The 20,392-nt window shown below is 41.6% G+C and overlaps 3 protein-coding genes across 3 annotated transcripts; 1 reads left to right on the forward strand and 2 right to left on the reverse strand.

Annotated features, from left to right (window-relative positions):
* Nucleotides 1-547: 547 nt before the first annotated feature.
* Nucleotides 548-6,100, reverse strand: kat14 (lysine acetyltransferase 14). The gene is made up of 10 exons (XM_036533765.1): nt 5,821-6,100; nt 5,377-5,498; nt 4,833-4,954; nt 4,361-4,542; nt 3,722-4,141; nt 2,766-3,328; nt 2,533-2,666; nt 1,925-2,100; nt 1,489-1,679; nt 548-1,187 (listed from the first exon to the last, which is right to left on the reverse strand). The coding sequence occupies exons 1-10, from the start codon at nt 6,083-6,085 to the stop codon at nt 1,014-1,016; spliced, it is 2,349 nt and encodes a 782-aa protein (XP_036389658.1). The 5' UTR covers nt 6,086-6,100; the 3' UTR covers nt 548-1,013.
* Nucleotides 6,101-6,442: 342 nt separating this feature from the next.
* Nucleotides 6,443-7,577, reverse strand: LOC118780966 (protein PET117 homolog, mitochondrial). Its single transcript, XM_036533777.1, has 2 exons — nt 7,401-7,577; nt 6,443-6,604 (listed from the first exon to the last, which is right to left on the reverse strand). Exons 1-2 carry the CDS (start codon nt 7,494-7,496, stop codon nt 6,461-6,463), a joined length of 240 nt encoding a protein of 79 aa, XP_036389670.1. The 5' UTR covers nt 7,497-7,577; the 3' UTR covers nt 6,443-6,460.
* Nucleotides 7,578-8,863: 1,286 nt separating this feature from the next.
* Nucleotides 8,864-19,623, forward strand: LOC118780070 (sorting nexin-5-like). Its single transcript, XM_036532395.1, has 13 exons — nt 8,864-9,175; nt 11,657-11,761; nt 12,095-12,205; nt 12,513-12,634; nt 13,259-13,382; nt 13,687-13,782; nt 13,964-14,069; nt 14,165-14,240; nt 14,548-14,587; nt 14,668-14,754; nt 15,089-15,248; nt 15,728-15,813; nt 17,997-19,623. Exons 1-13 carry the CDS (start codon nt 9,140-9,142, stop codon nt 18,045-18,047), a joined length of 1,200 nt encoding a protein of 399 aa, XP_036388288.1. The 5' UTR covers nt 8,864-9,139; the 3' UTR covers nt 18,048-19,623.
* Nucleotides 19,624-20,392: the final 769 nt, after the last annotated feature.

Genomic DNA, 20,392 nt, shown 5'->3' on the forward strand with positions numbered 1-20,392 from the left:
AGCTGTGTTGGAGCAGGGAGAGATCTAAAACATGCAGGGCAGGGGGTCCTCCAGGAGAGGGTTGAGAAACACTGGCTTATTCAGTGTAGTCAATTTGAACTAATTTATTTACACTTTGTTTTTGATTTGTGTACCTTTGTGTTTATGTGTCTGACCAACAGTTACATCACTGCACTCATTAAAAGGATAATTACTGTGTGGACACAAACTGAAACTATAAGCGTATAACATCTTACATTCAAACAATGGTGCAATAGCACATTTTAATGTCAGGTCAGTTTGTGTATTGTGAAATTTTGTTGAAACCAATAATTGTAACAATACAATAAAATCAAGTGTGTCTTCTATTTGTGTTAACTGTAATTTTGATATTACATACTATAAGTATTCACAGTAGTGTATGAAGTTTTTTTCAATATGAGCATTTCAAGCCATTTCTAAATATGACAATTTTTAAAGTACTTAGTCAAGGTTTTGTGTTTTTGTTTGAAACATTACAAATCTAAACATTACATTTGGAAAAAAGTTTAATATGAAAGATGGCCCTTGGGTTACAGGATTCCACGTACAGAAACTTGAGTATTTACAAAATAATAATGGATTTAACAGTCATTCAGATTACAAAAACAGATTCTGGTGTGAGCTAAATCTAGTCGAAACTTTAGGTGTATGTTCCAACATGTTGCTGGGAACAAGAGTTTTGTCTGACTTAACTGTGACAAACAATCAGTCCCTTTGCTTATAATGTCAAACCGTACATCAAAACAAAACATGGTTGCTTTCCGTTTGATCCCACCTGCATATGGTAACCTCACATACTGTATACTACACAGAACATTCAATCTAACAACATATTCAATACAGACTTTAAATCAGTGTCTCTTGTGGCCTTCTTTTGCAAGTCTATTGAGTATGTCCCCCAAAAGTCCTGAGAGGAGCCAATCCATTCTGTGCCTGTTCTTCTGTCCACTGAATGCTGGTTTTCCCAGCCCGTGCACAGCCCCGCTGCTCCGTCAGCGTCTGAGGCGCAGGAAGAAGGCGTGCCGACACTCCTTGCTGTCCACAGGGTAGTACTTGTCATAGAAGTCCAGAACGTACTCTTCTGTCTTGAAGCCAAACTTCTGGTACAGAAGCATGGCTGGGTTGCTGGCGGAGACGTGGAGGGTGACGTCCTTTCCCATGCATGTCTGAAAGACAGAGTCAGAGCCTCAGCCTTGGATCACGACATGGATCAGAACAGGCAGAGTGACAGCAGGACTTTTGCTAACGGGTCTTCAATACATTTTATGGTATTTTGAAGTATATCCCCAGCATTACAATTGACCAACACTAAAAAAAATAATTGTAATGCAAGACATCTGGTCCAAGGGAGATGATTAATAAATGTAAGGGCATGTGCTTCTGGGCAGCTCACTGTTATAGACAGGTTTTCCCATTCAGAAAAGTGATGAACAACATTACTGTGAATGTTCCGCTGCCTGATCACACCTGGATGAGATGGTAGATCATGAAGGTGGCGATTCCTGCCCTCCTCCACTCTGGATGGACCAGCAGGAAGGAGATGTAGGCCTCATTGTACTTCACATCGGGCACCATGAACCCAAAGCCTATGACCACTTTCTTGTACAGGACCACTACGCTGAAGTCTGGATACTGCAGACACTCTGACAGGTCTATGCCTGAGGCAGAAACGAACCGTGGAGATGATAAGCACACAAAAGGACCTTTTCGTGATACAGATTCAAGTGTAACGGAATGTCAAACTCAAAAGCATCATATTTAGCTTTAACACATCTGTCCTCTAAAATTGGACATGGGAACAAAATGCATTTTGATTATTAAAACTACATGTTGAGAACATTTCGCTACGCTAAAGTGTCCACTGAACAGCAAGCGGAATGGATGAAACTGAGGAGACGTGCACCTGGCCAGAAGATCTCATGGCACATGGAGTTGACCGAGGGGATGTGGTTTGGGCGAACGTAACAGTAATCAATGGGTGCGTCGGGCTCTGCGACCCAGTTGGGGTCATTCTTGTGGGGGTGGGCACGGATCTCCGCCAGCAGATTAAGCTTCAGGGGTCGGCTCTCATAGTCCCTCCTCGAGACACACATTCAACACAAACACAATTCAAACAAAGGCACTGCATAACTGAGGAAGGGCTTACTGTGCACCTTCCACACAACACATTTATATTATTCATATAGCAGATGCGCTTCTACAGAGTGACAAGCGAAACGGGTTAAGGGTGGCTTTTTAGGCTGAGCAAACTTGAGATATCAGGGAAGCATGTGTTAGCAGATGTTCCAGAGCAACTTGCATAGCTTAGCTTTTTTTACATGTTATACTTTTAAACAGATAGACATTTTCTGAGGCAATTTTTGTTAAATGCCTTGCCAGAGGGTACAACAGCAGCGCCCCACTGGGAAAAATGAACCAGCAACCTTTGGATGATAAATTCTGTTCCTTACCACTACACCATAATGATTCAGAGTGTTTTAAGGCTGTAGGTGAAGTTAATTAAGGCTGTACCTTATGAAGGGCTTAAGGATGCGAGATGTGTAGGGGCTCCTAATTCCCTGGTCAATGGTAGCATCTGAGCCCATCAGCCTGTGCCAGAAGGACATGGTTGGCTGTTGGTAGCCTTTCCTGTTGGACACGGTGGTCTGGACAGAGAAAAATAACATAACACATCACTGGTTTGCGACGCTGCCAAACACCTGATACCCATGTTCTAATGTTTCAGCAGTCAAAGCTGGTTGTACCTGGAAGCGGTCGAGGATTCGGAGGTCCTGGCTGGTGGTGCGGTACGTCCCAATGCCCTGCCGGTTCACACCCCCCTCCTGGGCTCCATACACGCCCCCTACTAAGGTGAGAGCGGCGCTGATGGCCTGGTCCAGGTCCAGCAGGGGGAGCCCTCTCTCACGCTTAGCCTGCCGCACAAGCAACTTCCTGTGCAGCCGCTTGGCCTGGGGCGTGATGGCCAGCGCCTGGGGGCAGGCTTCCAGCCGACGAAGCAGGAGCCGCTCCTCGTACAGGCTAAGGGGGGTGTAGCGGGGAGTGGCCAGGGCCACCAGACTCTCCCCTTTATCCTGTGGAGCCTTCTTCCTGTCGCCCCGGCCCCGGCCGGCAGTGGACGAGCCTTCCTCCAGGCCCCGGGGTGTCTCCCCCTCTTCCCCACCACCCTGCTCCTCCCCCTCACTCTCCACCTCCTGCTTGATGTGCTTCTTGCGCATGATCAGAGCGCCGGTGGCCAGGGGCATGCTGGGAGGGGGGATGTACTCAATGCCAGGGTCTATGACCCCCTCACCATCTAGCTCCTCATCATCTGTGGCAAGAAAAACAACACTGATCGGACACACCACATACTTTCACATGATAAATACGCAATAAACATAAGTAGTCCTCGGATTTTAGTTACAAAAGAAAAAAAAAAAAACTGTTAAATGTTTGTAAGACTAATAATGCAAGTATGGAAACTATGCATACCTATGTATGTACACTGATAATAAGTATATGATATATACGCTGTATAGCCAAGAAATCCTAAGTCCTTAAATAAATAGTTATTGTTCAAGTTTATAAAACTTCTGAAGTACATAAAAAAGTAAGCATACTTATGATATGTATAAGTGGTCCTCAAACCTTAGCTACCAACAAATAAAATGCTTATTATTAACAAGTATGTTATGTAACAAGTATGAGAAGTTATGGGGCGCACCATGGAACAGAGCCTGTGGTGGCATTACGTCTGGGATGAGGTCTGCCTCTGACAACAAGCTGGGCGTGGCGGAGTGAGAGGCAGGGGTTCCAGGCGCAGAGAAGTCGGGGGAGGGTGACGGCGAAGGGCTGGTGAGGGGAGTGCGGTCGGACGAGCTGAGGGACGAGAAGTCGATGACCTCCCCCTTCTCCAGCACCAGGTCTGGCCGGCGGCCACGGCTGCTGAACTTCACCGGGGTGGAGGAGGCGCTCCGGTCCAGAAAGCCCGCCGCCTCCTTCTGCGCCCGCCGGATGTCCTTGGCCTCCTGAGTGCGTGAACGCTTCTCCTTCAGCTGCATGGCGCTCTCCACAGGGTTCCGCCCCGCCCGTTTTCGCAGCCCCTCCACTGTGATGATGGGGTCGAGCGGGGGCTTTGATGGGACTGACATGAGGGGATAATATATTAAATAAACCAAATGACATTGACACCATATTACTTTTATCACAAACACTGGCAAGAAAGGATAACTATGTCAAATATCTCTCTTAGATGCACCTGACCACGTCCTGCATTTAGTCTAATATTTGCCCTATCTAATACAGCCATTCTTTTCTCTCTGAAGTTTCCACGTAGTATGATATTGTATTTGATGAGTTCAACCTTTGGCCTTCAGTGATGCAACAGATGTCTTGTCTCCCTCCGGCCGCAGAGTGGGTGGGCGGTTCTGCACCAGCTTCCACCAGCCCGGTTCCCCGAACTCCTGAGCTCCGGAACGGAAGAACGTGGGGCTCCCGACTGACAGACACCCAGCCACTGTGCTCCACCATGTGGTTGTTTTCTTCCTGAGGAGACACACACAGTTCTCGGGGGGGGGGCAGGGTTTCCCAGGAGTGTATGCTACACTGTGTGTACATGTGGTCATGGACACTGAAGTAACCATTAACACAGCACAGAGAAATCATGTAATGTGTTGCGTCAGTGGAGTGGATCAGTGGACTCTAGAGTGTGTTCTTGCAACCCTAGAGATCAGGTTAATTCTGAGAAGTGCCAAAAAACAACAGCCATTATATAAGAATTATTTTCACAGTCAACAAACAGCATCAGTGACTGTGCCTAGCCTGCTCTCCCTTACCTGGATCCCAGCAGGAATGTCCAGTGCCTCCCAATGAAGGCACAGATGTCCTCTTTCCAGCGAAAATAGCCTTGTCGCCCTGTGCCCTCAAGAGACAGATTATACATGGCCAGCATCACCACCTGCACACACATAAAGCCAATCAGACACAGCCAGAGTTAATTAGACCCCTTACTGTACTTTTTATCATTACATTTTCACCATTATTTTTGTTCATCAGATATGCCCTCAGTGATACAAAGTGTATGTAAATGCTTCTTTTCATATACTCTGTAAAATGTTTATACAACTGGATTTACACTAGAGAAATCAAGATTAATTGAAGTTAACCAGCTCAAGGATACAACAGCTGTGTTCCACCCTGGATTTAATCCTCTGTTTCACAGACTGTGGATCAAACCACCCTTCCAAAAATGCTGTACTGTCATCAGATGTTTGACCTGGTGGACATCATGCTCTTGAAGGCTCAGAATTCTTTGTGACAGTGTCATGCATAGGCTTCTATCCTACAACACTAAAGAAAAAGGCTATTGTTGCATTGTACCTGTTGCCAGGTGAGTCTCATTCTCTCAAATGTCTCTTTGCCATCCTCTGAACAATCATAGCAGGTAAATTTGAAGAAGTTGTCTCCTTTCAGGTAACTGGGCTGCTCTCCTCGTAACTGGGCTACATTTTGGGAGTAAAAGAAGACTGCTCACAGACATAGTTTTGTCATATCATAATGGTTTATTTAAAGAACAAGGCACAATGTAAATACATCAAGTTGACTATTATTTGCTCGACTATTTCATAGTACAAGTTAGCTTTTCATCTGCTTGATGAAGAAATGTGGCAGCTAGTTGGTCAGCACTACGCCCACCACAGCATCACCAGTGGATTCATGAGAATCCCTCTTCAATGCTAAGCCTTACACAGATCTGTTTCATCAATGAGACTTATATGAGTGACAAATACACTTTCCACTTCCTGTGACAGATGGGGGTCTCACCGGTGGGGATCCACTTATGACACTTGTCACAGTAGAAGGACATGTCCTCGTTCCAGCTGGTGTCTGCCTCCTCCCCGATGTCACTGTTGAGTGAGTCGCCGCTCTGGTCGTGGGAGAGGTCCACAGAGGCCTGGTCCTCCGACTCAACGATCAGCAGGGTCTCCCCCTCCACCTCCCCTTCCTCCAGCCCCTCCGAGGCAGAGGTGCACGTGGCCTCATCGTCCCGCTGGCTGGAGAGGCCCCTCAGGTCCCCACTGCTGTCCATTCCTTCTGGGGTCCCCTTTTCAGATGGGATCTGAGCTGGGGCAGGACGCTTAACACCTTCAATGGGTGGAGTGAGTTTACATTACCTAAAGGCTCTACCTTTGAGCCACCGGGACAATAAAATGCTCTCAGGGGAGTGTCCACAAATAAGAAACAGTTCAGCTACACACTGCTCACAGCAGACTTCACCAGAGGCCACACAATTGGCATATGCTACACATTACCAATTAAAACGCCTTCACAGATATATACAATAAACAAGGTATGTTAAGATATTACTTTGTTCTAAGAAACTAATAGGATATTGGCTGCAACTAAAAAGTAGACTTACTAATCGCCCCAGGTCCTGAGTGTTTGAGCAGCAGCTGTTCAAGGCCTAGGGACCTTGTGTTCCAGCAGCTCTCCTCTCTCGCTCTGCCTCCAACTCCTTAGTCAGAATGATTTGCTCCTCAAGAAGCCTCAGATTCTCTCTCTTCCTCTCCACTCTTTCCAGGTCTCGGAAAACTCCCTCCCGCAATCTCTGTTTAGAGGGAGACAGGATACAAGTTTGACAGGAACGCGTATCACGTGCTCCAGAACTGCCAAATTAGTCAGGAGAGGCTGTCACTGCTACGTGACTGCACTCCACACAGACATACAAATCAAGTGCATAGGGGTGACGATTAATGCTACTCGCTACCTCCTGAGTATTGTAATAGCTGACGCACGATAATTATCGGTATAGTAAATATTAAATGGCTGTAGCGACCAAGCAAACTTTTTTTATAATGTACGATCATAATCTGTCTTGTGAATATTACATTAGCTGATGATATAAACATTTCAAAATGCAAGTGCACGCCTAGCTAGTAGGCTAGATTCCAATTACCTTGCATGTTAACTAGCCTTACTCTCGCTACAAAATATCAATCTAAAATGTTACTGAAGTCAATTTGATAGATGGATGACTACTATCTAACTTTATCTTCCCGTCTCAATCCAACCAATGTTTTAACCTCAAACCTCACCTTGCACCCTTTCAGCTACCTAGCCAGGGCGCTAAATCAGGGGAATCGCTAAACAATCCGCAATTAGCTAGCTAACGACCAGCTCACATTAGCAAGATGCTAGTCGATGCAGCTAGCTACTGTACTTTGAATGTTTTCAAATGACAAGACAGCTAGCCTGTTATGATAACAACGCTGAAACACAAACTAAACTAGACTTGTTAGCTAGCTGAATGACTAGCTGTATCAATACATATCTATTTTACCCATCGTAAATGAATATATGCTGGCTAGCGTTAGCTAGTTATCTTGTTTGTAATCTGGAGTTACCTCTCGGTCCCAATTTTGCTTGATATGCACTCCCGCAACAGTCGCCAATGTAAGAGTTACAGAAATCCCAAGTACTAATTTGGAGGTTGTAGACATAGCTAACCAGCTAACTATAGAAAAGGACAAATACGACGCATGTGGCAGCGCATATGTTACTCAAACGTTTTATCTACAACAGAACACTCAGTGGCGCGCCGAGAACGAGGAGGGAACTCAGTCAAAATAAATGGAATGTCGAGTCTGTGCGGTTATCCGTATGCAGAGTATTCTTCCTCCGTTTTAAATGATTATCCGAATTGATTAACTATAAAGTGTATCCGTTAGTGACACGAAAAAGTTAATATTTTACATTTTACCGACCTGAAAAATGTGAAGTGTCGGTCAATTAAAAAAAAAAAATCAGACGGATCAAAATACTGCTGAAGGATCTTAAATGCTCTACATAAAAAGCTATACATTTAATATTGAATGGTTTTATAGGGTGGTTTTAATACCCACCATTAATTTATAAATTAACATGAATAAACAGAAATTAGGTCAGTTACAGAAGATGCCTTCACTCTGCTGTTGATCACCCTCATGTTCTCATGCTGCATCTTTCTACCATGATGGACATTGGTACCCACTCACTGTGTCCTGAGATGCTTCCCCAGCATGAAGGTCCCCCTCCGGGCCTGCGTTTAAAAGTTTTCTTTGCCTGAAAACACCTTAGATGAATACATAATTCATCTAATTATATTAGACGATAATATATTGTATATATTATCATCTAATAATTCTGAAAACATTGCAAGAAATACACAAATGTATACCTGGAAGGTGTGACATGAACATTCTGATGATATGATTATTTATATCAACTAACTGTAAAGGTGCCAAAGCATCAAAGAATTAATGACACTGAATGAGGTTAACTTGCTGTGAAAACCCTGACACAACCCAGACCAAGGACCACAATCTCTCTACTGCTCTATCTGTCCAAATGAAAAGTCTACTTAAAGGGTGTGATTTCACATAGAATGAATGTCATGCTTGGGATGGAGCAGGTGTCTTTGCCTGTTTTTGGTCAGCCTTTTGAGGTCTTGTTTGATTCTTGTCATTGCTCATCAAGTTCATATTTCAAGAATACTGTTCATAACTTAAGGTGCAGAGGAAGGCTTTGATTTGGTAACATGCCTGTATTTGTTCATTGTCCTCTGAGCTTGATTTTTTCATCTATGCTGTCTTTCACAATCAGGAAGAAGAAAAAAGAAGTTGTACTGTTTTAAATGCGTAAACAGAAATCTATATATATAGAGACAATTAATTTAATGTATCATTGAAATGTTGCTAAGCTTTGCTCTCCACAACAATTGTGCCATGACCAAGCGTTACTTATCCATCCACAATCTACAAGTCCCACAATGCTTTGCTTTTTCGTGTGTATCCACAAATTTTATCCGTGGTTTCCTTTGTGTGGAGTCGATACCGTCCTCATAAAAAAGAAATCGAGGGCATTGATCACACTAGTGGCAATTAATTTTGATTGACAAGTGGGAGGTGTAATGAGACGTGGAGATCGAACATCGCACTGTCCAATAGTAAACGTGCGTGGTCGGGATTACAACAAAGTTAGTGGAAGTGATAAGGTGACAGGGAAGCTAAAGGGGTGACTGGCTGTAGGTTGGATAAATAAAACATACAGCATTATTGACGTTTAATGACATTTCAAGTGTAATAATTTACTGCTGTCTTCAAAAATGGCATCGACCCCTGATGAGAGCGAGAGAGAAAAAGTAAGTCAGTCGGTATGGATTGCTTTGTCAGATGTAGCTTGGTAGCTAGCGATGTCCAATTTTTTTGACTGGACAATCTATGATGGGTGGCTAGCTAGACTGCTAGCTAACTAGTCTGACAGTTAGCTGGGGTTTTCTTCGCGTTTCTTCAAGTTTCGTCTTACCAGCAACTTTTCACTATCGTCCGTGAATGTGATATTCCCCATCAAGAGATAAGAAATCGCTTCCTTGTTTACGGCATTGTTCTGTACTGCGTCTTGTCAGTTAGCCATAGCTAGCTAACGTTTATACGTACAGCTATTAAGCTAACGTCACTATAATTTGCTGGTTCTTATGAGAGGAATAGTTCCTCTTTTATGTTTAACAGCAAACTGTATCCCGCAACACTTTGTGATATTATGACTGTAAAACCAAATGATGGAAAGTTCACGTTGCCAAGTAACTAACGTCAGTACTTGAAGTGTTTGCTAGCTAACTATCAGAATTTGAGAAGGAAAAGACCGCTATAGTGTATGCACATCACAGTCGTTTAGTATGTACTGCAATTAGGCTGTGCTTTCGCGATCTGTTGCGTTGTATCATGTTTTCTGTTGTTCCGAACAACGCTAACAATGCAGTTTTTCTTGGAGTTATAACTGTTGCTAACTAACTCTTCACACGTTTTTTTAAATTTCACAGTTAGTTACCTCTTATTTTATTTGTTGTGTAGACTATCATTTAACGCGGTTAATTGTTATATTGCAGTCTTGAAAAAAATGTCATAACTTGCATTGATGATAGTGCGAGTAACTATGGGAAAAACACACCAACCTCAGATCTTTTGAGCTGTATTTCAAAATTTGCTTTTTCTTTTGCAGGTTTTATTCCTTTTCAATTTAACCTCCCTACAATCTCAAACGAGTGTTTGAAGAATGGTCTGTTTGAGCCCTGAAACTATATTTGCTTTTTAGGCATTTGCTACCAAAATCCAGTTTTACATGTGTTTTATAAAGTAAGCGGTTACTGTTGTACCATGAACTCTGTAACACTGTCGGTGATACATAAAGAGAAAAGGCACAGGGGTGTTTCATGTTGCATTAGTAATGTTGAGGTGGCTCCAAATTGACCGATTTTAAACCACTCTCCAGTTGTGATCATTTGTCAAGAGCTCTTCTCTCAGCTATCTTATTCCCTAGGAGTGCCTCACGCTGTAGTTTTTTGTTAATGGTGGATTTCCATGGTTACAGGGTCGCGTGATCTCGCTTGCATTTGCAACAGCAGTCAGCTTCGTTCTGCGTATTGGCTCTGCTGCGTGATGTGTGCATTGTGTTAACCTTTCAGAAGTTCTCTGAAGCTTGATTAGCTTTTCTTGATGATTTATGATTAGCCAAGGTTATCATCTATTAAAAACATAATTAACAGAGTCACTTCATTCTACACAAAGAGAAGGGTTGAAATGTGTGTATGTTGTGCAGATTTGCACAGTTTTTTGCAGGGAAGATGTATTTGAACAATTACTTGTCACTATTACATTAAATCACCACCAAATACTTATAAATGCACCAATTTCAAGACACATATAAGCATTTCAGAGCTTTCTGGGTGACACTTTGGAAGAATCTTGCACTTCCAGCTTCCAGAGTTCGCATGAGTTCATAGTCCAGCTGTTTATTTTCAGTAAGCCTTATAATTTGCTGGTGTCCCTCACATGTGACAGTTTCCGTTTGCCAAATGTGGTAATGTGGTATAGAGCTTTACTAAGGGTAGTTGAGCATCTTAAGATCATTTCTACCAATTGCTTGTGACTTTTTTTCTGGAAAGATCTGTCACTAATTTGAAGGTCAGTTAAGCCTGTTCATTAGCCTATCTGGTTCTTCAGAATATAGAATGGGGAAAAAGATTCTCATATTAATGTCTCTTTTTGAGAGTGATTGGCTGTAAGTGCTCGTTCTCAACAGTCTGCTTTGCAACTAGCCACAAGCAAACATCTTAAGAAGAAAATCATTTTGAGCTCTGAACCAGACATTCGAACTGCACTGAGAATTTGCCACATTTATGGGTCTGATGAATAAAATTATGCTCTCTGCACTACTGTGAAATGTACCATGCTTTCCTGTCTGCATTGTCAATTGGCTGCAACCATTTTGGATGATAAAATTAAAATAAAGCCACTCTATCTCATCCTGTGTATTTTGGTTGGTTACAAAATTATTTCTGGTGAGGAAATTAATTTGTGTATGGCTGCAATAGCTTTGGCGCAATGTGGAATTATGGATTGCATTTAAATTACATAACCTTATATATATATATATATATATATATATATATATATATATAAGAACATGTTAATTTTAAATAAACTGTTTAAAAAAACCTAGAATATATACTCAATGGCAATTACATTGTGTTTGTTGGTAGACTTGGTACCATTGCATACTTACTCTCACAGATGCTTGTGACCGATGATTCTACTGCCTGTTGCTTTCCTCTCTTCTTCCTCAGGTCCCCTCAGTGTCTGTTGACCTGAACAACGATGCCTCTCTGCTTATTGACATTCCGGATGCCCTCTGCGAACGTGACAAGGTCAAGTTCACAGTCCACACCAAAGTAAGCTGACCTTCATCCCTGGGACTTTGCAATCAGTAATACTGTAATGTACATCATTAATTATTTTACTGCACCATCTTTACTGTGGGAGGCCACCTGATATAGGACCAACAATGAAAGCAGTCATTGTTCATTGATGAATTGATGAATGTACATATCTGACCAGAGAGAGCTCTGTTTCACTGTCAAAATGTGTAAACTCAGTTCTAGTATATGACTTTCTCAGAACATCAGCTTCAGCAAGTGATGTTAAAGGAAAAAAAGAATGGTCATTGTCCTTTGTGGGGGAATATAACGTGCAGGGTATTAGTGCGTCTCTCCCTTTGTTCTCAGACAGCATTGGGAATATTCCAGAAGCCTGAATTTTCCGTGACCCGGCAGCATGAGGACTTCATTTGGCTCCATGACACCCTGGTAGAGACAGAGGATTATGCCGGCCTCATTGTGAGTCATGGAAGCAGCAACACCTTTCTCTCTCCCATTAGTTTTTTTGTCCAAGTACCATATCTAGACCCAATATTATTGCCATGCTGCATATCAGAAACAAGCAAACTCAGTACTGTGAAGAGGATAGATATTCTGATATGGACGCATGAAAATGACTACATTCATTTTGTTTCACTGTGATACTGTATGGCCTCTCAGTTGAGATTCCCTTTGGCCTCTCTTTTGGCGCTGGCTTGAGTCCTCACCAGCTGCAGTTATATGGCTTATTTAACAAATAATTTTTTCCCCCATTTGCTTCCTCAAGATCCCGCCTGCTCCTCCCAGGCCCGATTTTGAGAGCCCCCGTGAGAAGATGCACAAGCTGGGTGAAGGCGAGGCCTCCATGACCAAAGAGGAGTACACAAAAATGAAGCAGGAGCTCGAAGCGTGGGCATTCTCAAACTTTTCTCACTAGAAACATTGCAGCTCAGTGTTCAAGAAAGCAAGAAGTGAAATGTCTCAGAATGATGAAACCTTGATGAACACAGGGCTATTGTCCAATTTGGTTACTCAATTAACAAAGCCACATTTCTTAATTTGTGATAAGAGGGGAGTGCTTTCTAGGCACACCTGTTTACTCACTATGGGGTGACGTCTGTAGCACTGTCAAATGAAATGCATGTGTCAGCATTAAAGTGACTGTTTTCGCCTTTCAAAAGGCACCCATAGGCACCCACATTCTCAGAAAAATGATCAGTACTTGACCTTCCAGTTATCTTTTATCTTTTATGTTCAGTTGCTGCTCATCATTCACCTCTGAAAAGAGATAAGGATTTGAAAATTACGCCTAGTGAAAATGCTTGTTTGGGCATACCAAGCATGCACCCATATATGGCTGTTACAAGGGTGTTGGTCCAATACATGGTTTGTTTAAAGAAACTCTTTCCCAGTGACCATTCTGAGTACAGTGTAGGAGTAGAATCTCCAGATGTATCAGACATTATTGTTTTGTGTGTATTAGTCAATTACAGTATGTCCTTTGCCCTGACTGCCCACTCCGTTTCTTCATAGAGAGTACCTGGCAGTGTTTAAGAAGACGGTACAGGTTCATGAAGTCTTTCTTCAGCGCCTCTCCTCCCACCCCATATTCAGCAAGGACCGCAACTTCCAGATCTTTTTGGAATATGACCAGGATGTAAGTGGGTAGTGGACACAAAGTAGGGAATGGCCCTATTCCCTTGCCTGTTGACTTTCTGTGATACTGTCTGTCTTTCTGTTCCCCTCTATAAAGCCAATTTAAAAATCTAGTGGCAATCTTGCCACCTTCCACCCTGAAGAGATCATTTGCCACTTTACGTACAGAGGACCTCAGTTCTCTGTGTCCTGCTAAAAATGTGTTAAACCATCAATTGTCAGTTCTGATGATATACTGATAATACACAAAAATATATAATTTTTTTCATGTTGTTTTTTACTCTTTGCTTGGATTGTATCTGTAGCTCAGTGTCAGGAGAAAGAATGCAAAGGAGAAGTTTGGGGGCTTTTTTAAGAACATGGTGAAGAGTGCGGATGAAGTCATCATCTCTGGGATAAAGGTACTGTCAAATAGATTTGATTATCTTGAGAATGACATTGTTTCATTTACATTTACATTTATTTCCAGTGCATCTGAGTCAGAGGTTGACGTTTCCAGTAGAAATGGTTAGCGCTGTGTCATTTTGAATGTTTGAATACATTCATAGCAGAGTTACCTTGGTCTCTTTCTCTACCCTGAAGGAGGTGGATGACTTCTTTGAGCAGGAGAAAACGTTCCTGCTGGACTACTCTGGCAAGATCAAAGACTCCACTGCCAAAGCAGAAAAGATGACCCGCTCACATAAAAGTATGAACAAATGACCAAACCAGCGTGCTTTTATTGATTGTGTAGTAGTGGTATAGTGGTGCGTACTGAAATCAGTTTCATTCATTCATTTTCAGATGTGGCGGATGATTACATTCTCATCTCCACTACCTTGAGCAGCCTATCAGCAGATGATACTACAGCACTTAAAGGGTGAGTCATAATAGGTTATGATGGGTGCTGGAATTCTCATTGAGTGTTAACTTTGTAGCATGTCCATCTGGCCAACAAGTACAGTCAAAGCTAATGCAACAGATGGCTGTGCAAATGGTCTGGTATAGCTGGATGTCTCAAGCACACACATGTCTCAAGCACACATCCTTCCACAGATGATGTATAAGTCTGTGGTACTGTATGTCCAACCAGACATTCCCTGCCTACAGTTGGCCTACAAAGTAGAACAGTAGGTGTAGGTGTTGTGTTGCCGTTAAGTTAATTAAACCATACCCTCTCTTTCCAGGCACCTGATGAAGCTTGCAGAGCTGTTGGAGAAGCTTAGGGTAAGGTGTTCTGTTGGCATCACTTATGTGTGCATCACTGCCTTTGGACAGAGCATGCTGACTGTCTGTTGCTATGACAGAAGGTGGAGGCCCGAGTTGCGTCAGATCAGGAGCTGAAGCTGACGGAGCTGCTGAGGTACTATATGAGGGACATCCAAGCTGCCAAGGTGAGGCTTACTCTCAGAGCTCTGGCTCTCTGCACAGTCAGACAGCCTCATAAAGATCAGCCGCTTCCATTCCTAGACATGGAGGTACATGGATCTCAGGGTTTTAGAGAGTCCTTTCAACTTGTAACTGGTTGAAATGTGAAACAGCAGGTGATTCACACTCCCGTCCAACAGTTTTTGTGCTCAAATAAGGCCCAACAAATGAAGCAAAACTGCAGACCAAGTATTACCTAAGGGATGAGCACTGAAATAATGTCAACTTACAGACATTCAGTATTTTGGAGCTGCTTTCTTTTTGTGGCCCACAAACAGCATGTTTTTATTGTTCCCACAGGACCTATTATACAGGCGTGCCCGAGCCCAGGTGGACTACGAGAACTCCAATAAGGCCCTGGAAAAGGCCCGTCAGAAGAGCAAAGACATGCTTCAAGCTGAGGAAAACCAGCAGCAGTGCTTGCAAAAGTTTGATAAGCTATCCGAGTCAGGCAAGAAAGGTATAGTAGCATGGGACTGTGAAATACACCTGATAACATGGCAACTGGTCTTAGCAGAAAGATTCCCTGATTACTTGGTCCTAATTCTGGTTGTACTTGATTCCCCATTGGTCGTCATAGTATCGAAGCATCTAAGCAAAAAAAAACAGTGATTCTGTTGTGTTTTTGTAGTCTTAATTAATCTTACACTAACAAAGGACTGAGAGAAGAGGATTCACACATTTTCTCTCATTAAAATAGCAGAACCCTAGTCTAAGTTTTTTGAAGACATAATGAAATTTCTAAAAATAAAAAAATAAGTAAAACTATAATTCTGTAATTGCAGCTCTGGGGAGAAAAAGGACATGAATAACGGCAATCTCAACCAGACACTTGACATTCTATTGGCGACGGCAAGCTGGCATGAATTTCTCTTATAGTGAATGCAAATGTGCCTTTAGAAAATTAACATGAAATACACAATTGATTTCTGACTGCAGAGCTAACCAGTTTCAAGGGAAGGAGAGTGGTGGCCTTCCGTAAGAACCTCATTGAGATGGCCGAGCTGGAGATCAAGCATGCCAAGGTGAGTAGTGATGTCTGAACCATGGGCAGCAGTTCTGCAGACCACACCCATTGCACAAGGAAGTGTTATTTATCGGTGGGTCAGGTCCACATGAACAAAGATCCCGCTGCTGACTTTAAAAGCACCAAAGGCAGTTCAGCTGAAAAACTCAGGGAAAGTAGACAGACGAGCCAAGAATTCAAAAATTTGCCTTGTGAAGGCAGCTGATTTGGTGATACGTAAAGTCAATGAATCACTTTAGCTTTTGAAAATTAATGACAGTATGCTTTCAGTACCAGATGCAGGGAGCATACTTATCAGCGAGACCTTGCATGGTATATGACATTATTGTGATAGCAGAGGCTGGAGGGTATGGTAAATACCTAGGGCTGCAGTGGTGTAGAAATTTCCTTACCACGGTATTTGAAGAATGCCACCTTGAGGTTGGTGGTAATACCGCAACCAAGCCCCCCTGTGTTTAATTATACATTCATTTCAGAATCAGAATTTAGTTTATTGCCAAGTAGGTTGCCCCTACAAGAATTTTTTTTTTTTTGCTCCAAATACAACACTAAAGTACAATGAGTATAACAGCAACAAGTACTGAAAAACAAAGATCAAGAAAAAAAACAGTGCAAAAGCTGTACAATGTACAGTAATACTATGAATATAATGTAAAATATATTAAAAAAGGTAGAAAATACTTGACGTTACTTGTCCCTTAATATGCGATATAGTGGTACTATCGCTACAACTATCGCTACTATCGCTACCACTATAGGCCTAAAAAAGAACCAACAAAGACAGGACAAACTGTTTATTGGCTTTGTTTTTTCTTGTTTTTTATTTTTTTATTATTTTTTTTAAAGCTACAATTATTTTTGCTTTATTGTTAATAGGCTAATTCAGGCTTGAATTTTATCAAAAAAAAAAAAAAAACTAGGCCGCCCCCTATTTTCACTAATGAACTGTTACACCAAATAGCTAACCATCACAGACTTGTTCATGCCTCCTTTGCAATAACCAGTAAGGGATTTAATGTACCACAATTGGGGTCTATTTTAATATAGGTTATATAAATTACTCACAGTTTTTAATTCCTTAAATTCCTTATGCTCAGCAGCTGCTGGCAATTTCAAATGTAGCCATGTAACGGAAGCATAAAATATCTGTATTAAACAAATACGCCTCACCTAAACAGTCATACAATCGTTTGGTGCGCAAACATCGTTTCTACTGTTTTATCGCTTTCAAAAGACAAAAATCCATCCCTTGAGTTCTAGGCCATCACCTAGGCTAATTGTACTAGTTTATTCATGGCGTGCATTTCAAACACCATAAAATGCTAAATATTTGGTTGATTAACTTAAAACTAAAGAAATAATTATTAAACACATTTAAAAGCATTTTACGTGAGTTTTGTTACGCATTATAATTAATAACCCCTGTCTATACCCGTGTTTATCATACTTCTGATAACATTATTTGTAGACAGTTGCAGTTTCTCACTAATTTTCAACACCAGACTCGTAAACTGCTTCTCCTCAGTGTCAGTCCTCTCGATTCATTTGATTGGTCAGTCGACCAGAAGGTTACAATGACGTGATGTAATACAATGACGTGCCGCGTGTACTGTGGACATGATCCTTTTCAAAACTGATAGAAAAAAGTGAGTTTTCGAAAATATCTGGATACATGTAGACAAAGGCCACAGACCAAACCAAAAGCTACATGAGGATGGCAGCACTCTCAGATAAGGGAAAAAAAGCTGTTATGACGGTAATGGCGGTGACGGGCTCAACATCGCGGTACACCTCCTATACCGCGGTATGGCGGTGATGCGGTTATTGTTGCAGTCCTGTAAATACCCTGACCCTTCTCTGGAAGTTAGAAAATGACTACCTTTCCCTGAATTCATCTCTCTGAAATCACATTTGATAGGACTGTTCTTAGTGCAAATGGGAAGCATTGTGATCAAAGTTGTGATGTTTGAGTGACATAGCTAAAAGCAGTCCCATAACCCCCATGTGTGTGTTGCCTCCTGTGTTGCCTGCTGTCTGGTCAGCCATTGAAACCTGGTCATGCAGCACTTCTAATATTGTTGACTCTTTATATGGCTTTTGTTTGTGTTGTACTCTGCCTCATTAGTAAGTTGCTTTGGATAAAAGCAGCTGCTAAATAAATAAATGTAAATGTCTCCACAGAGCAAAGTGTCTCTGCTGCAGGGCTGCATTGAGCTTCTCAAGACCAACTGACCACATCTCCTCCAGGCCCACTGTAACTCAACAAGAAAGGAAATCAGCTGGACGGCTCCCCGAGGCTGCCTCCTCTCCCTGTAAAACCAAGCCCAGCTTGGTCAGCGTCAGCTGTCGCCAAGTTCACAAACCCACCCCCCCTTTCCCTCCAAACCGCACTTCCAGTTGCTCTTGTTTCTAATCCAAGCCAAACAGGCATTTCCACGGTTGCAGCTACATTAGAGTGGCATTGACACTTGCATATGAAGGGTCCAGTCTGCACACCGTGAATTTTTTATTTGACATTTTTTCACATTTTTCTGAAATATAAGTGCAGAATTACATTTCCTGTTACTCTGTTTTGCTTAGATTACGGTGCTCAGAGCAGATTCTTTGCTAGTTTGTTTTCTCCTCTGCTTGCATTACCACTGTCCTCTTGTAATCAGTTAGCCAAAGAATGTACGGAGAGGTGAGCTTTTATGATCTCTGCTCTAACCCAGAGGCCTTGCACCTGGAGTCTGCAGAAGAGTTTGACCCCCGTTGTTGACCCTGTAAGGGCTGTTCACAGCTGCAGCCATTTACCCATGAAAGGGATGGATGAGGGTTTTGACTTCACAAATGGTTAGGAGAGCAAAGATCCTGCCTTAATGCATGATGGGTTTCTGTTGTGTTGGACTTCTCTCAGGGTTGCAAAGTCACTTACGAAGCCATGTTAATTTCAGTACAGAGGTTTCGCCCAATGCTAGTGTGCCCAGCTGTGGATGGAATGGTGGAATTAGGTTTCAGCTCCAGTACAACATGGAGACACCGAGGAAGACTATATTAAGAGTAGAAATGGTAAAAGTTAAATAGTTGAAACTTGGTGTCTAAAAGAAGAGAAAAGATTCTTCCGGTTATTATAACTTCAGCACCCCTGATGTGAGCTTCCCTTAAAATATTTGTCATTCTGATAATGAAGCAGGCAGTTGTAGGTTTTCATTCCATTGATACTGAATTCTGTTTGATACTGTCTACTAATACATCTTTCTCAAAAATGCATCTGGTTTGTGCTTTAACTTTGCGGCCACTTCCTCAAGCCAGTCAGACGCAGCAGTGGCATTTGATGTATTAATCAAAGTTGTATAGTGAATATTCAGTGCTCTGTTTGGTGTAATTCCAGGGTACGGTGTAGGTTAGCACTAAACATGAACATTTTGTGTCAAGTATTCAACTTTATTTCTGAGTGTTGGCAAACAGACTTGTGAATATAATAACAGGGTAGAGCATTTTATGTGAGTTTTTTGTGAGGGATGTTATGAAATATGCATTTTCAACTGTGATTAGAATCATATTTTTGACATGGGAAAAAATACTAATCTGTTGATATGTGCGCGACATACCTGAAATCCATGTTTATAATTTGTGTGCTTCTGCTCAGCTAGTAAATAAGGTTCTCACAATGTTTCTGTAATGTTATCACAAGTTTACAATTCCACGCGTTGGGAAAATGTAACATTTTAGCTAGGAGGCCGTGAAGTTTGTCTTTAGTTCCCTCTAAAAGATAGAAGAGAGCAGTCTTACCTTGTAATCAACCCTATGAGAGAAAGCGACTGCAGGCCAGAGCGACTGAACTAAAATTCAAACTTAAAGGGATATATTTTGTATGGTAATATGTTTAAATATATTTCTAATGTAATGGAATGCAGTATGTATTGGTACTAATAAATTCCTAGACATATATATTTCAATATAATCCTAATGTGTGGAAGTATATTTAAATATTACTCCATTGATTAAGAAATATATCAGTTATTAACACTTTCATGTCATGTTTGTGTTTCATTTTGTACATATAGTGTAGTATGAAATATATTGTAAAATGTAAATCGCAAATCTTTCTGCAATACATTTCATATTTGAAACTGGCAATAATTGATATATTTTGTAATAAATGCAATATACAAATGCAAAATATTTTGACATTACTGAATATATTCCTTATGTGTTGAATTTAAAATTTTACTATTTTACTGTATCTTGAAGTATTTATTCATTTTTGAAAGGGTGGTGATAATTTTAAAGACACGCATCTTTTAAGCATGTGTTGCACATGCAAGGCCACAAATCACAAATGAGTTTGAATTGGGACTAATTAGAGAAGCCCACAGGGCTTCATTCCCTTAATCCCACTCATGTTTCAATGCTGAAAGCTTTTTTTTATAAAGCCAGAACATCCAGTATTTAATTGTCATAAATCTAGCATCATGAGTAAAGCACAAAACAGAACTCTTGATTTAAACATATGCAAATGTTCCATAGGAGCAAATAAAAACAGTAATAAGAAGTAATAACTTTTGAAAAGTGTATAAAATGTTGAGTCTTGTGGT

Source organism: Megalops cyprinoides, chromosome 1 (genome assembly GCF_013368585.1).
Source record: "Megalops cyprinoides isolate fMegCyp1 chromosome 1, fMegCyp1.pri, whole genome shotgun sequence".
NCBI lineage: Eukaryota > Metazoa > Chordata > Actinopteri > Elopiformes > Megalopidae > Megalops > Megalops cyprinoides.